Source organism: Sus scrofa, chromosome 7, assembly GCF_054392235.1.
Source record: "Sus scrofa isolate SSC_HxYL_T2T_F1_AM1 chromosome 7, Sscrofa_HxYL_maternal_Yorkshire_Landrace_v2.0, whole genome shotgun sequence".
Taxonomy (NCBI): Eukaryota; Metazoa; Chordata; class Mammalia; order Artiodactyla; family Suidae; genus Sus; species Sus scrofa.
Genome location: NC_139389.1, coordinates 24,982,174 through 24,999,302, shown reverse-complemented (window position 1 = coordinate 24,999,302; position 17,129 = coordinate 24,982,174). Strand labels below are relative to the sequence as shown.

General features: G+C 34.2%; 1 protein-coding gene across 1 annotated transcript; it reads left to right on the top strand.

The window, feature by feature from the left end:
- The first annotated feature begins 15,999 nt into the window (after window positions 1–15,999).
- Window positions 16,000–17,085, top strand: LOC146401402 (olfactory receptor 2W1-like). Its single transcript, XM_084970502.1, has one exon. The coding sequence runs from the start codon at window positions 16,000–16,002 to the stop codon at window positions 17,083–17,085; it is 1,086 nt and encodes a 361-aa protein (XP_084826628.1).
- Window positions 17,086–17,129: the final 44 nt, after the last annotated feature.

Genomic DNA, 17,129 nt, shown 5'->3' with positions numbered 1-17,129 from the left:
TGCTTCCCACTTGTTGGAAACACCACAGTCAGAATTCTGAAACCTTATTATTCTCTGCTTAGGACTTAATACTGACTCATAAACATATACGTGACAAAGGAACTGGATAGGGGATGCTGAAACAAATAAAATCATTAATGTTTTTCCTTTTATTCCCTCAGCAAGAAAACTGAGAATTAGCAATTATATACCTGTATTTTAACAACCATGTTTTAACCCACAACTTTCATTTACTAAGCTTGTAGTTTATTAAATAGAGGTATTATAAAAGTAAAATAGTATAGATGCATTACAAAATATGTGTTACAAAAAGAAACACTGGATCTGTTCAGCTTGAGAAAAATTGATTTCATTGGCATTTAATTAAATCTTGAATTTACTGTTTTCCAATTTCATTTTTTTCCAATTCAGTTCATCCTCTTACTGATTTTAGTGCATTTATATAATAGCAGATGAAAATTACCACTTTTGAAAGGCACTATCAGTTACGGAAGATAAATTCTCTCTCTCTCTTTTTTTTTTTTTTTTTTGTTTGGTCTTTTGTCTTTTTAGGGCTGCTCCTGCGGCATATGGAGGTTCCCAGGCTAGGGGTCTAATCGGAGCTGTAGCCCCCGGCCTATGCCACAGCCACAGCAATGCCAGATCCGAGCCGTGTCTGCAACCTACACCACAGGCTCACGGCAACACCAGCTCCTAAATCCACTGAGTGAGGCCAGGGATTGAACCCGCAACCTCATGGTTCCTAGTCAGATTTGTTTCCGCTGTGCCATGATGGGAACTCCTCCTTTCTGATTTCTGTATTTCTCTTACTTATTATAATTAAGTTAATATTGATAAAATTCTAAGAACCAAAAGCAATACACTTACAGAACTAATGTGTTATTATATTTAACCAAGGGATAATTAGTAGGAGTTAACATGGGTAGGAGTAATAGCAAACATTTTTTTCACTTGTTTTGCTTATGTCACACACATTTATATCAAGTAATATATATTTATATCAAATAACATGAACTAAAAGTAGTTTGTGGTTTTCTTGGCTGGGTTTACTATTCCCTCCATTTACTTCTAAGCATAAAAATTCCCAAAACAGGCTTTCCTGTAATAAAGCTTCATTACCATGAATCCGTTTTCTGGACACTATGCCTACACAATGGATTTTATGTAGCAAATGGAAAAAGCTGTGAAGAAAATTAGACAAATTCTGTGGTCTGAGTCCTGGATGCCACAATTACCAAATATATGATCATGCACACACAAACACACACTGTCTGTATGCTTCTTTTTCCTTATGTATAAAACAAATATACTATTCAAGTGAAAATGTTTTATTCAAACTTTGAACTATGTACAACAGATCATATAAATACAAGTATTACTATCAAAACAACAATAATAATCACTTGTGAAATGATTCTCTCAGTGAAGCGTTTTTATGAAATCCTGTGCATTTAAACACTATTGTATGTAGCCAGAAGGATTAATGAATAAGCCTGTAGTGTGTGAATAAACATTCACTTAATAACATTTTTTATTTATAACATTAGATATTAGCTAGTAAAGACATAAAATCTTCATCTCCAATTATCTGCATGCCTGGATTCAAGTTACTCTTGTCTGAACTTAGAGATGGAAAAGCACATTAAGCAAAACAGGATTGTGGCCTGGAAAGAACAGTGAGCTGGTTTACTAGCTGGCACAATAAAGTAATAGAATTAAATAATTTATACATAATTACTATCCTGAGTTCCAATTATTAAAAAATCCTATTAAAATTAAGGTCATAAAGCAAAGTTACTGAAGATGTAATTTAAAAAGATTAGTATGTAAACATAAATATTTCATACTGAAAAATTTTAAACATTGCCAGTAATTTAAAAGAATAAAGGGGAGTCCCCATCGTGGCGCAGTGGTTAACGAATCCGACTAGGAACCATGAGGTTGCGGGTTCGATCCCTACCCTCAGTGGGTTAACGATCCCGCGTTGCCGTGAGCTGTGGTGTAGGTTGCCTGTGGTGTAGGTTGCAGACACGGCTCGCATCCCGCATTGCTGTGGCTCTGGTGTAGGCCGGTGGCTACGGCTCCAATTCGACCCCTAGCCTGGGAACCTCCATATGCCGCGGGAGTGGCCTAAGAAATAGCAAAAAGACAATAAAATAAAATAAAATAAAATAAAATAAAATAATAAAGTAATGTTATTTTAAAATGATACTAATAATATCACTTATGTAGCAATTTCTTCTTAAGCTCAGAGTCTAGATATATAATCAATGCACATAAATATTTACATACTAGCATAGGCATCATTGCTATAGTTACATTACTGAAAAATTAGAAAAAAAAAACCTTAATGTTTCAGAATAGAGAAATGTTGAATATATTTATCAATTGATTAGATTGTTATAAAACAATACAATTAATTTTATATATGCTATGCCTATTCATGATTCTCATATCTTAGTATAGGAATAGACATAATATAAAATATGATATAATTTTTGAATATTGCTAAAATACATGTAAACACACACATACAAAAGAATAGGAAAACACACTACAAAATACAATAATTAGAATTATCCTTGGATTTGAGATTATTGGTAATTTTCATTACATAATTTGGACTTTTCCAAATTTTGTTTAGTGATTAGGCAGTCTTTTTATAAGGAGCAAATACATAATAGATGTTATTAAACAAGGCATTTCCTCTGTGGAACATTCCTTTTGTTTAATCCTACTTTGTTATATAAATGGTCTTCATTGGGTTATACGAAATGGTCTTACTAGAATATATACCAGAACTCTTGGGTCCTTGTTATATTTCCATTGTCACGCAACATACGTGAATATGCTTTAAATATTCCCTCTAAGGACTCATGATGAAAATAAAGAGGCAGCTATTGAAAGTGGAGACTGCATATATCCCATTAACATAATATTAGTTTTATGTTCCTGGGCAATTGACTAAAGTAACTTTTGCACAGGGGTTGTTATGGATACTCAATGATTTGATGTAAAACAGCGTAAATGTGAATAAAACAATATATTTAAATCCTGGTTGTTTTTTATTATGTAGTTATATTTCTACGATGACTAAAAATATTTTATTTCACTCATCAATTTTGTTTATGGTTAGTCAAATCCCTGGTACAAATATGCAGAATTGACAAACAGTAAGAAAAAAATGAAAGTTTAAACCCTTTGGATTAATATAGTATCATGATAAAATTTATACAGCTTCCACATTCACCACTCATATTGTGATTTGTTTGGTATGAACATGAGAGTCATTCTTATGGAAAGAAGAGGTCATTCCACAGTACATGAAAACTCCTATGTATGCGTGGTTATTTGCACAGTGTAGAAATATTTTCAACCTGAGAAGGAAGTCTAAGACAATAAAAAATAGAAATGAAGGCAATAAAAATTAAAATGAAGCCAGACTTCACCTAATTCAAAATTTAGTCAGTAGCAAGTTATAACTTCCACCTCTCCAAAGGATATTTTTCACTATTCCTTTGGAAGGCAGGAATGAAAGAAGGATGGGGAGAAGAAAGAAAGGGAGGGATTACAATTTTAAGATTTCTTGGAAAGAATAATTATTAAGAATAGCTTTTATTATACAGGGATGTATCATATAGTAAATACAAGCTGAAGATGTATTCAGAAAATATTTTTATATCCTACTTAATCAAAACAAATGTCTCACAACAATCATTCAAAATATTTTTTCTTCATGCTTTCTTAATATATATTATATTTCTTAGTGTATATTTTCTTTACACTTCCTCGGTACAAAATAGCCTTTTTTTTTATCTTCAATAGAATAAGACATTATTGGGGGCAAGATACATAATCAAATTGATCCTGGAAATAAGTTCTATATCTCTTCACACCATTTATGCTATCTAACTGGCATAATAATAAACTCATTGAAACATTTGCAAGGTGCATGTCAGCAAACATTCTGTACTCTATTGCTGTTTTGCTGAAGTGAATTTAAAAGATGCCAAGACCCACTGGTAAACCTTTCCAGATTACAAATTTCACGTATGTAGAAATGTGGTTTCTTGGTAAATAGGTGCTCATTCACTTGATTATTTAGGGCATTTCCCAAACCTTTAAGATTTCTTTCTAAATCTACATTAGCTTGGGGGAAGAGATCAGTTCATGCTTTAGAAGAATTACCCAGCATAATTTTTCTCATCTGTCAGTTAGCGCTTCCCATGATGAACAATTTTGGAAATTAAAAAAGAAAAAATTACCCAATCTAAACCCAATATCCTACTCACTCTTGCTATTCAAATATTTAAATATCACTATCCTTTTTTCTTTAACTCTAAACAAAATTTATTTTTAATAAAATTAATTCACGGGCTAGCATTGCACCTCTCCCTTCTGCTATTGTCTGCACTCTTAATCTCTATAAACAAACTTCTTAACTGTCAAAATGACGATCTTATAAGTAACATTTCTAAGACCAAGACATAATGAGTAAAAGTAACTTCCCTTTTTCTGGAACTAAAGTTCTTTGTCCTCTGAAAGAAGTATCTCAGAGGTTCTATCGTGGCACTTACTTCTCAGTTTTGCCCTACTGTTCAACTTGTAAGGTGTTTCACTCTCTGGTTCCTCCTAGTGCAACCTTCCTTGTGTCTAAATCTTATCACAATATTAACTCTACTCATTTTTGTGCCACATTTGAAAGAATACAAGGATACCTAGGGTCTCTTTGTCTTTTACTCCTCAGGGAATATGGTGACTGAAGGATCAGGCATGCCGGAAACCTTGGGGAACCAATCTCCCAGTTGCAATTAAGCAAAACTCATAGAGAAAGGATCTCAGGCTATGTGGAAAATACGAAAATAGCATCATAAACTGCTTACAAAGCAAATAAATTATATATAATTCTGAGGTATATATAATATATATATAAAATATATACATATATATTTAACTCTTGAATCTTAGAATGAACATGCTATGTTTACTTTGTGCTGGGCATCTTTTTTTTTTTTTTTTTTTTTTTTGGCTTTTTTTAGGGCCATACCCGTAGCATGTAGAGGTTCCCAGGCTGGGGATCTAATAGGAGCTACAGCTTCTGGCATACACCACTGCCACAGCAACACGGGATCCGATCCGCGTCTGTGACCTACACCATAGCTCACAGCAACACCGGATCCTTAACCTGCTGAGCGATGCCAGGGATAGAACTCACAATGTCATGGTTCCTAATTGAATTTGTTTCCGCTCTGCCATGACAGGAACTCCTGTTCTGGGCATCTTTTAATTAAAGCTTAATATAAATTACATTATTTAGTATTCAGAACTTCACCAATACATATGTTGTCAAAGTTTTGAATTTATTTTTTAACCTTATGTAGTTAAGTAATGGTCCCTTAGTATAATTTTATTTTGCATTTCTGTTATTATGAACATGGCTGATATTCTTTCTGTATGTTTAGTGCCATTGCCTATTTGTGAAATATCTGCCCATATTTGAAGATGCCATTGCCCATTTTGCTATGGGCTTATAAGTCTTTTTCTTCTTGGTTTTTGGGAGCTCTTTATATATTATGGAGGGGGTTTTTGTAGGTAAATATATCAGTAGAGTTCTTGATGGTGTATACTTTTTACTTTTTAAGATATTCTCAAATTATAAATATATTTTTCTCTACCTAACCTTAAAAATTAGAAAACTATATATTTTTATTTCTATATAGTTATGAACCTACAATCTATTTGTGTATGTAAGGTAGAGTTCCAATTTCAGCTTTTCTTCAAATGGTTAAACATTTCCCTCATGCCACATAAGGTGGGTTTCTAGGAAAATAGTCATTTTTATACAAAAATTCCATTATCTTGCTGATTTTCTTATTAATTGTGTTGTTCTATTTCTGCTGCTACTGTTCTCTTTATGTTTAAAGGAGACTACAGGAATAAAATTATTCTCACACATCTTCATTTAAATACTTGTAAGCTGTGCTCTACTTCCCTCCAGCATTGCTATGGAGAAGAAATGGGGCCAGCCCGACTTTAACCTTTCAACATGATAAATCCTTTTATCTGATTGCCCAAGAAACAGTGCAGTGCTGGCACAAAAAACAGATCAGTGGAACAGGACAGAAAGCCCAGAAATAAACCCATATATGTATAGTCAATTAATTTACAACAAAGGAGGCAAGAATATACAAAGGAGAAAGGACTCAATAAGTGGTGCTGGGAAATCTGGACAGCTACATGTAAAAGAATGAAATTAGAACATTTTTCTAACAGCATATAGAAAAATAAACTGAAAATAGTTCGAAGACCAAACTGTAAGACCTAATACTGTAAAATTCCTAGAGGAAAACAGACAGAACACTCTTTGACATAAATTGCAGCAATATAATGAAAATAAAAATAAACAAATGGAACCTAATTAAACTTAAAAGCTTTTACACAGCAAAGGAAACCAAAAACAAAACAAAAAGACAACCTACAGAATGGAAGAAAATATTTGCAAACACTGTGACTGACAAGGGATTGATTAATCTCCAAAATATACAAACATACAGCTCAATATCAAAAAAGCAAAAAACCCAATCAAAAAATGGGCAGAAGACCTAAATAGATATTTCTCTAAAGAAGACATCCAAGTGGCCAACAGACACGTGCAACTTTGCTCAACATCGCTGATTACTAGGGAAATGCAAATCAAAATTACAATGAAGTCTTTCTGGCTCATTTCCCTCAGGATGAGATTCTCTAGTTCCATCCATGTTGCTGCAAATGGCATTATGTCATTCTTTTTTATGGCTGAGTAGTATTCCATTGTGTATATATACCACCTCTTCCGAATCCAATCTGTCGATGGACATCTGGGTTGTTTCCATGTCCTGGCTATTGTGAATAGTGCTGCAATGAACATGTGGGTGCCATATGATATCACTTATAACTGGAATCTAATATCCAGCACAAATGAACATCTCCTCAGAAAAGAAAATCATGGACTTGGAGAAGAGACTTGTGGCTGCCTGATGGGAGGGGGAGGGAGTGGGAGGGATCAGGAGCTTGGGCTTATCAGACACAACTTAGAATAGATTTACAAGGAGATCCTGCTGAATAGCATTGAGAACTTTGTCTAGATACTCATGTTGCAACAGAAGAAAGGGTGGGGGAAAAAATGTAATTGTAAAGTATACATGTAAGGATAACCTGACCCCCTTGCTATACAGTGGGAAAATAAAAAAATTATAAAAATAAATAAATAAATAAAAATAACAAAACAAAACAAAACAAAAATAAAGTACCACTATGTACATATTAAAAAAAATTATAGTGAAGTATTACATCACATCAATCAGAATGGCTATCATCAAAATGTCTACAAATAATAAATGATGGAGAGGGCGTGGAGGAAAGGGAACCCTCCTTAAACTGTTAGTGGGAATGTAAATTGGTACAGCCACTATGGAGAACAGTATGGAAGTTCCTTAAAAAACTAAAAATAGAGTTATTATATGATCCAGGAATCCCAATTCTGGGCATAGATCTGGAAAAGATGAAAACTCTATTTCAAAGAGATACATGCACCCCACTTCTTGTAATGGCCAAGACATGGAAACAATCTAAATATCCACCAACAGATGAATGGATAAGAAGATGAGGTACACATGTACAATGGAATATTACTCAGCCATAAAAAGAATGAAATTATGCCATCTGCAGCAACATGGATGGACCTGGAGATTATCATACTAAGTAAAATAAGTCAGACAGAGAAAGGCAAATATCATATCACTTATACGTGGAATCTAAAAAATGATACAAATGAACTTATTTGTTAAAAAAGAAGTAGACCCAACAGATATAGAAACAAATTTATGGTTACCAAGGGTGAAAAGGGGAGGGACACATTAGAAGGTTGGGATTAATATATACACACTACTATATATAAAATAGATAAACAAGGAACTACTATATTGTAATAATCTATAATGGAAAATAATCTGAAAAGTATATATATTCATATACATAGTCATAGCTATATATATACAGATATGTATCTCAGTCACTTTGCTATACACCTGAGACTACATTGCAAATCAAGCATACTTCAATTTTAAAAAAGATTATTATTGTTGAAGTCCAGCAATTTTACTAGGGTTTTACCATTAAGTATTTTTTTAGCTGAAATAAAGTGAGACTTGTTTAGTCTGTAGATCTATGTCTTCTTTTATAACTTGTCAAGTACAGTTTATTATAATTTTGATGCTATGCTTTCTTGGTCATTTTTTTCTTGGTTTTAACAATTCTTCATTCTTCCTTCTAGGATTTCAGTTGCATCTATTTCTGTTTTTATAATTTTGATTTTTGTTTCTTGTTTTTAATTTTTCCTTATATTTCTGGCCTGAGTTCTACCAGTTCATGATACATGCCTATTTGCTATTTTGCCATATATTTTTTTGAATTTTTGCACTTTTATTTGTGCTATAGTTCATAGCGTCTGTCACATTTTTATGGTTGGCTTTTTAGCAATAAGGACCTTATGTTGGTTACAATTCTTTCCTCCAGCACAGTATTTTGTAATGAGTGTTCCTCATCTGCCAATCCTTTTCCTATTACTTTCTAGGTTTCATTTTCTAGTGTTTTGCATATGGCTAGTAATCAATCTTTTGTATAAAATCCTGATTCTCTTGTCTTTTTTTTTTTTTTTTTTTTAAGGTCGTACCCACAACATGTGGAGGTTCCCAGGCTAGGGGTCTAATCAGTGCTACAGCTGCTGGCCTCCACTACAGCTACAGCAACACCAGATCTGAGCCGCGTCTGTGATATATACACCACATCTCACGGCAATGCCGAATCTTAACCCACTGAGCGAGGCCAGGGATCAAACCTGTGTCCTCATGGATCCAAGTCGGATTCATTTCCACTGAGCCACGATGGGAACTCCCTGATTCTCTTTTGACTATTCTTCATTAACTTTTTCAGTTTTTATTTTTCTAGATCAATTATTTGTAAAATACTCATGTTAGAGAAGAGGCAAATCCTTGTTCCAGATCAGCAAAAATACTAAGACACAGGTTAAACGCATATGAGACCTATTTTGGCCTTTACTTTTCTCCAATCAACTGAGATTTTCCAGTTATAAAATAAGTAAGTCTTGGGAACGTAAAGTACAGCACAGTGACTACAGCTAATAATACTGTATTGCATCTTAAAATTTCTCATCACAAGGAAATAAATTTATAACTATGAGTAGTGGTAGCTGTTAACTAGACTTATATGGTAAACATTTTACAATATATACAACATGGAATCATTATATTGTACACCTGAAGCTAATATAATGTTATATGTCAGTTATATCTCATTAAAAAGTTGAGGTTTTCCGCTCTAGATCTGCTGTAATGTAGTCTCTGTCCTCTCCACTCTTTCGACAATAGACCACTTGCTTCAAAAGTGACTTACTTCCATGATTTCTATTTCTGTTTTTCCTAGACTCCATACAGAGATCCTGGATAATGTATATTGCCAACCTTTATTCTCTGTGCCTTTGCCTGTTGCTATAACAAGAGACCACTAGCTGTAATTTGTTATTGTTGCTTGGGTTTAGGTTTATTTTTACTCCACGTCTTCCCACGTGCTCACAGGAAGTTGGTTTTTTCAGTAGGTTTTGAGTTCAGTAGTAAAGGACATTATCTCAAGCTCCCCCTCTTTGATTGTTCTAGTTTTGGAAACCATTATTTAACAGTTCTGGGTTTCAGATGTGTCTTAGATTATTGTGGTTTTGTTCTCCTTATGAATTCTGGGCTAGTTTCTGAGAGGATAACAGTGAAGACAGTTTTTTTATTCAACCATAAGAATACTGAAATTTTTACTTTCATTGATGATCAGTCTCCAAGATCATTACAGGACTGATACCTATGCTCCCATAAAATACATCTCACATCAAGAGAAACCAGCCAAAATAGTTTTTGGGACCCATGTCTAGTAAGAATCACTATTATATTGGGTTATATTGCATAACATTTATGAATGGAAGAGGCAACATTTCTAAATTCTACACTATGTTTCTAAGTTTACCTCTATAGAATTCTTGTTACAGATATGTCTGTGTTATTTTTACTTCCATTACATTTCTTTCTCCTCTAATTTATTTGCTAAATTTCTAACAGGGGCACCAGCCGCCCTTCTATGCTGAAATCATAAACATGTTTGTAAATTAAACTTATTTCAAAAAGTTAGACTACATATATGAAGCTATGTTCAAGTAAAAAACATTATGGAGTCAGAAGATGTAGCGTGTGAGTATTTTGTCTATACTTGTTTGTTTATTACTTGGTCACATTGGGCTTGTCACAAAACTTCTATGTTTTTATCCAGTTTTCTTCTATATAAAAAAGAGTAACATCATTCAAAAGGTTTTAAGGATCGGTAAGACATAATATATAGAGATGTACGTGATTAATAAAGCACAATATAAAAACCACTGTAATTATTTTTACTCACATTAGCTTCATATATAAAAAGAGTAACAGTGATGATAATTTTAGTTTCAATTCAAAATTGAGAATAGCAGTTGACCTTGGAAACTGATAACTTCTCTTAAGGAGATTTGTTTTGTTTGTCTTATTTTGTTTTTGCGTTTCTGAGCAATTATCAACATACATTAATTGCTTATGAGATACTCAGAGTCCCTCGGTATTTCATCATTGCTCTAAGAGAAAACTAATTAGCTATCATTCACAACACAGATGAGATGTGTCTCCTTGGTGGATTCTTTTACACAGGTGGAGAAAAAAAAAAGTGGTCTCACTAACTGGGGCTATGAACTGGGAATGGTGAGAGGCAGGGGCAGCCTCCTTCCACAAGCATAAAGGTTCACAGTGACAGTTGGTGAAAAATCCAGGGATAGTTCTTCTCTATTTACATAGAATATTCATCTTACATTTTAGAAAATAACTTTTTCCTTCAAAATTTTTCTTGGCCGAATCATCATCACTGAAAAGTTTACCCAGGTGAGTAAGGGTAAGTGGAGGAGAAATCAAGTTGTCTTGGGTAATATAAGCAGCGGTTTCCCAAAATCAACATGATTTGCATACAGCCTCCTGGATTTTATACCAATTAGTCTCTACCATATCATATAGGATATTTATTTATCTACAAGTTAACATCTTTTGAAATGTAGATCCTATAAGTGAGCATAGTTTTACCTCTCTATTCATGTGTTTGTGATTAAATATTTACCCTATAATCTATTCTAACCAACATTTATTAGGAACTTACTAGGTAATTTAAGGAGCATTCATCTAATAAAATGAATATATATCACATTAAAAGAGGCAGTGAATTTGTTGGAGGAGAAAAAAGTATGAACTCAGTTTTGAACTCTGATGTGTTAAATGAGCTGTAAACCTGTCAGGTGCTGATTTAAGCTTGTGAGTGTTAAATTCTCTGGTAAAATTGCCTATCCGACAGTAGAGAAGGGAAGTTGAGTTAGTAAAGATGCAAGGCAAGAGTTACCTTTTCAGAGCTAGTAACTAAAGCTATAAAAATGAAGATCAGTGAAACAAAAAGAAAAACAGACATTGTTTAAAGAACACTGGAGATGGATGGAGGGAAGGAGAAATGGAGGAGAAGATGCAGTGGAGGAAAGTGAAGGTAAAGAGTGAACTTGAAGTAATGCTGATGAAAGAAATATTCTTATTTGAAAAAGAATAGAATTACTTAAAAAATGAAATATTAGCCAGTACTACTGAATGGCACAGATAAACTCAAGCAGCTAAGATACCTGGGACAATATTTAAGAAATTAAGGCTACCTTTGTCTGCAGATTATAATTTTACTGTAGGGCGTATGAGAAAAGCCAGAATGTTTTTTGAAGATTTGGAGTTGTATTTTAAGAAGAAACTTCTCTTTCAGAGTTTAATAAAAATCAATGTATGAGGGACACAGATTTATTTATTTTTATTTTTTATATATATATTTTTCATTATAGCTGGTTTACAGTGTTCTGTCAGTTTTCGACTGTACAGCATGGTGACCCAGTTACATACACATGTATTTTTCTCACATTATCACGCTCCATCATAAGTTACTAGATATAGTTCCCAGTGCTACACAGCAGGATTCATTGCTTACCCATTGCAAAGGCAATAGTCTGCATCTATTAACCCCAAGTTCCCAATCTATCCCACTCCCTCCCCCTCCCCCTTGGCAACCACAAGTCTGTTCTCCAAGTCCATGATTTTCTTTTCTTTGGAAAGGTTCATTTGTGCCGCATATTAGACATAGATTTATTTTTAATGTGACTTGTATTCATTGGTAACCTTCTCTATGCCTAAGCCCAGGATGAGTCACTAGGGAGGCAAGTATGAAAATAGCATAGCTTGAAGTGGCTCAAAAATTTGACTGCCATGCTATTATGATTGAGTAGTTGTAGAGACTGAAGAAAACATATACATAAGTAGTAGAAAACCTATATAAAAAACAAGGAAAAGATTAATTTGTGGCTAGCAAGATGTTAGGAGACAATAAATAATGTAATCGACAGTACAGATTGTTAGATAATACAACAAAAGAGGTCAATTTCCAGATCTGAGAAAAAAATAAGCCAAAGATAGGTGGCAACACAGAGAAGCTGAAGGTAAAAAGAGTAAATTTGCCTTTTACGAGTAAATGACAGCATTTCAGGTAAAAAAGGAGAGAGGGAAGCAGAAGTTAGACTGAAAATGATTATAGACCAGGTCAGTGGTTCTCAATCAGGGCAACTTACCCCACAGAAGACTTTGGGGAATGCCTGAAAAATTATTTTTCACTCAAGAATTTATTTATAACAATATTTTACTTGAGATTCTATAAGCATTATGATATATCACATTGTGAGAAAGATATATGTGATTCTTTGATCATAATCAGTTACTTTATGATTTCTTTGAATTGACCTTAGGATAAATATATCCTCAAACAATTTCAAGATCCATGGCCAATGCTACACCAATGATTTTTAAACTTTTCAACAACTGTGTTACATAAATTTCTAAATTCTTGCACAAAATGTATTTTACAAGATATAACTGCTGCTTGTAGATTAAGAGTCATAATTATAAACAAGGTTTTTTTCCAATTATTATTTCAGAGATTATGCTTGTGTATAAGGCACCATAAGTTTCTGTGCTAAGTCGGTTCAGACAGCTATGTGATTTTTTTAATTGAGATATAATTGACATATAGCATTATATAGCTTTAGTGTACAATCCAAGGATTCAATATTTGTATATACTGTAAAATGAGCACCACAATAAGTCTAGTTAACATCCATCATTACACAGTTAAGAGGTTTTTTTCTTATAACTTTTAAGATCTACTTTTAGTAACTTTCAAATATACAACACAGAACTGTTATCTCTAGTCATCGTGCTGTGCATGACATCTCCAGGATTTATTTATTTTATAACTGAAAGATTGTACCTTTTGACCACCTTCATTCATTTCACCCACTCCCAGCTCCCAACAATCTGTTCTGTTTCTATAAGCTCAGGCTTTTTGCTTATGTTTGTCTATTTTATATTCCATCGGCATTTTGATAGGGATTGCATTGACTCCATAGATTGCCTTGGGTAGTATAGACATTTAAACACAATTACTGTCCTTCCATGAGCACAGTAGGTCCTTTTTTTCCTGCATCCATGGCTTATGGAAGTTCCCGGGCCAGGGATTGAGCCCATGCCACAGCAACAATTCCTGAGCCACTGCAGTGATAACACCAGATCCTTAACCCATTGCACCTCACAAGGGAACTCCCTCTTTTTTTTTTTTTTTTTTTTTGGTCGATGTCTTATAATATCCAGAGTACCTCCTTGGTTAAATTTGCTCCTAGGTATATTATTATTTTTGATGCACTTGTAAATGGGATTGCCATTTCTCTTTAGATTGCAGTAATTTTGACAAATGAAGTTGATAACTGATTGTGGTTTTAATTTGCATTTCTCTGATGATTAGTGATGTTGAGCACCTTTTCATGTACCTGTTAGCCATCTTTATGTCTTCTCTGGAAAATTTTCTCTTCAGATCCTCTGCCCATTTCAAAATTAGATTGTTTGGAGTTTTGCCATTAAATTGTATGAGTTCTTTGTATTTTTGTATCTGAACCTGTTACCACATATATGACTCATAAATATTTTGTCCCATTCAGTACGTAACCTTTTCATTTTGTGGATGGTTTCCATTGCCATACAAAAGCTTTTTAGTTTGATGTAGTACCACTTCCTTATTTTTGCTTTTATTGCCTTTGCTTTTGACGTCAAATCCAAAATGTCATCTCCAAGAGTTATGCCAAGGAGCTTACTCCTTTGTTTCATTTTAGAAGTTTTATGGTTGCAGGTCTTACACTCAAGTCTTCAATTCATTTTTTGTTCATTCACCACGCAGGGGACTTTTGGTAATGCCTGGAAACATTTCTGATTGTCACAACTGAGGAGGAAGTGCTACTGGAAAGTAGTGAGTTAGAGTGATGATAATAACATCCAACAGAGCACAGAACAGCTCCCATTATACAATATTATCTAAAATGTCAGAAATTCCAAGTTGAGAAACCCTGGATTAGGGGAGTAAAAGAAATTGGCAGAGGAGGTCCCATCGTTACTTAGCGGTTAACGAACACAACTAGCATCCATGAGGACATGGGTTCAATCCCTGGCCTCGCTCAGTGGGTTAAGGATCTGGCGTTACCATGAGCTGTGGTGTAGGTTGCAGACACATCTCGGATCCCGTGTTGCTGTGGTATAGGCCAGAGGCTACAGCTCCAATTGGACCCCTAGCCTGGGAACCTCCATATGCCACAGGTGTGAGCCTAATAAGACAAAAAGACAAAAAATAAAAAAAGTCAGCAGAATGATGGGCTATATCAATGAAGCCCAGAAACAGAAAGTAAGCTATTATTGTTGCAAATGCCTTACACCTCCAACTTCCAATATCCTGACCTTCACTGATAAGAAAGGAAGTACATAGAATTTCATCCAGTTCTTTTATTCTTGATTTTATTTGACCTGAATTCATTGTCATGCATAAGAACATACTGATAAGCGTTTTTCTGAGAAAGCAAGTGGGAAATTATCTGCAAAAAGAGACTGGCACATTGGTGAAGAGAAGGCCCTTTGGAAAGAAAGACCTGGGTATAAATCTTGGTGCTCACTAAAATAAAGTGATGAAGTAGAGAATAATGTTGATATAAATGATGATTCCCTTCATCCTACGATATCCTGTTTCTGAGGTGTAAATTTATATTTCAAGTTTTATTGTAAATATATACAATAACGTAAGAGGAGCAGGTCCATAACAGATTTATACCTTCCTCTGGCTGTTTGGGTAGTAAGAATGGTTACTTGTCCTACCAATAAATTAATTAATTAATTAAAATGTTTAGAGAAGTCCCAGGAATCTTATATTTGAAAATAACTCCAAGAAATGTTTTCTTCAGATAGAACTGGAAATTATCCTCTTTGATTTAATACTAATGACTTTCTTAGTGGAACTGATGTATAATCATATTTTAAAAGATAAAATGAAGTTATTGTTTCAAATTCTTCATTTTTTAGCATGCACTACTATGTTATGCTTTTGGCACAGAGAAAATTCTCCCAGGAACGAATCAGTCACATTAAATGACATTTAATGACATTAAATTGAACAAAGCTCTCTTTTATATATCTAGAAATTGATGCAAATTTCCAGGTTTTATCAACCAATCTCTCCATTAGAATCCTAATTTGGACATTTCACTTGATATTCAAATATTCATGTAATAATCCATCACTTCTACTATCACGCCTTAAATTTTATATTATCTGCACCATTAAAAAAATTACATTTATGTGTTTGATAATAAAAATGTTATCCCTATCATTACTGTAACACCTGATCTGAATCTGGTAGTGAAGTTTCTGAATATACTCATGTGGCATCTACTGTGTTGATTATTTTATCTTCAGAATTCCTATTGAGAAAAAAAGAAAAAGAATGATCAATGATAGCTACTTTGGTGGATTTATACTCCTTGGATTCAGAGAACAGCCCCAACTGGAGATGATTATTTCTTGGATTATATTTTTCTTCTACACCGTTGCCTGGATGGGAAATATAGCCATTGTCCTGCTGTCTTTTCTCGATGACGACCTCCAAACACCCATGTACTTCTTCCTTAGAAGTTTGGCCATTTTGGATCTCTGTTATACCACAAATATAGTCCCACAGATGTTGGTTAATAACTGGGGCAAAGACAAAAGAATTACATTTCATGGCTGTGCTTTTCAACTTTTCGCTGATGTGGTGCTGTGCTCAGTTGAATGTATCCTTCTGGCTGTGATGTCTTATGACCGATTCAATGCTGTCTGCAAGCCTCTGGACGACATGACCATAATGAAGCCCCGACTTTGTCAGGGCCTTGTAGCCATTGCCTGGGTCGTTGGTGTTGTTAATTGCATGATACTTTCCCCCTATGCCTTGACTCTTCCTCGAGGTGGAAATCACCACCTGGATCACTTTTTCTGTGAAATGTCTGCAATGATCAAGGTTGCGTGTGTAGACACCACCGCCATGGAGGTAACCACATTTGCCAAGTGCCTGATTATGGGTCTTGTTCCTCTTCTTATTCTGGTTTCTTATGGTTTCATTATTGTAGCTGTTCTCAAAATCAAATCTGCAGCAGGGAGGCAAAAGGCATTTGGGACCTGTTCCTCTCACCTCATTGTGGTATCCCTCTTTTATGGGACTGTTATCTACATGTACATCCAGCCAGGAAACAGTCCAAATCAGGATGAGGGTAAACTTCTCAGTGTCTTTTATTCCACTGTTACTCCTGCCATGAACCCACTGATCTACACACTAAGAAATAAGGAGTTCAAAGGGGCCGTAAAGAGACTGATTAGGAAAAAAAAAGTTCTGCAGAAACAATATACTGATTCTTCCTCTCAGCAATTTTCAATATGGAAATGTGTCCTTTATAACCTTAAATATAGATATTTCTTTTGTAGACATCACCTGAGAGAAAGAAAATACTCAGAAAACATAATAAAAATTATTATCAAATCCAATACATTTATGTAACAGTGAATATATATTGATACCTGTACAAAAATCCATACTTAAAA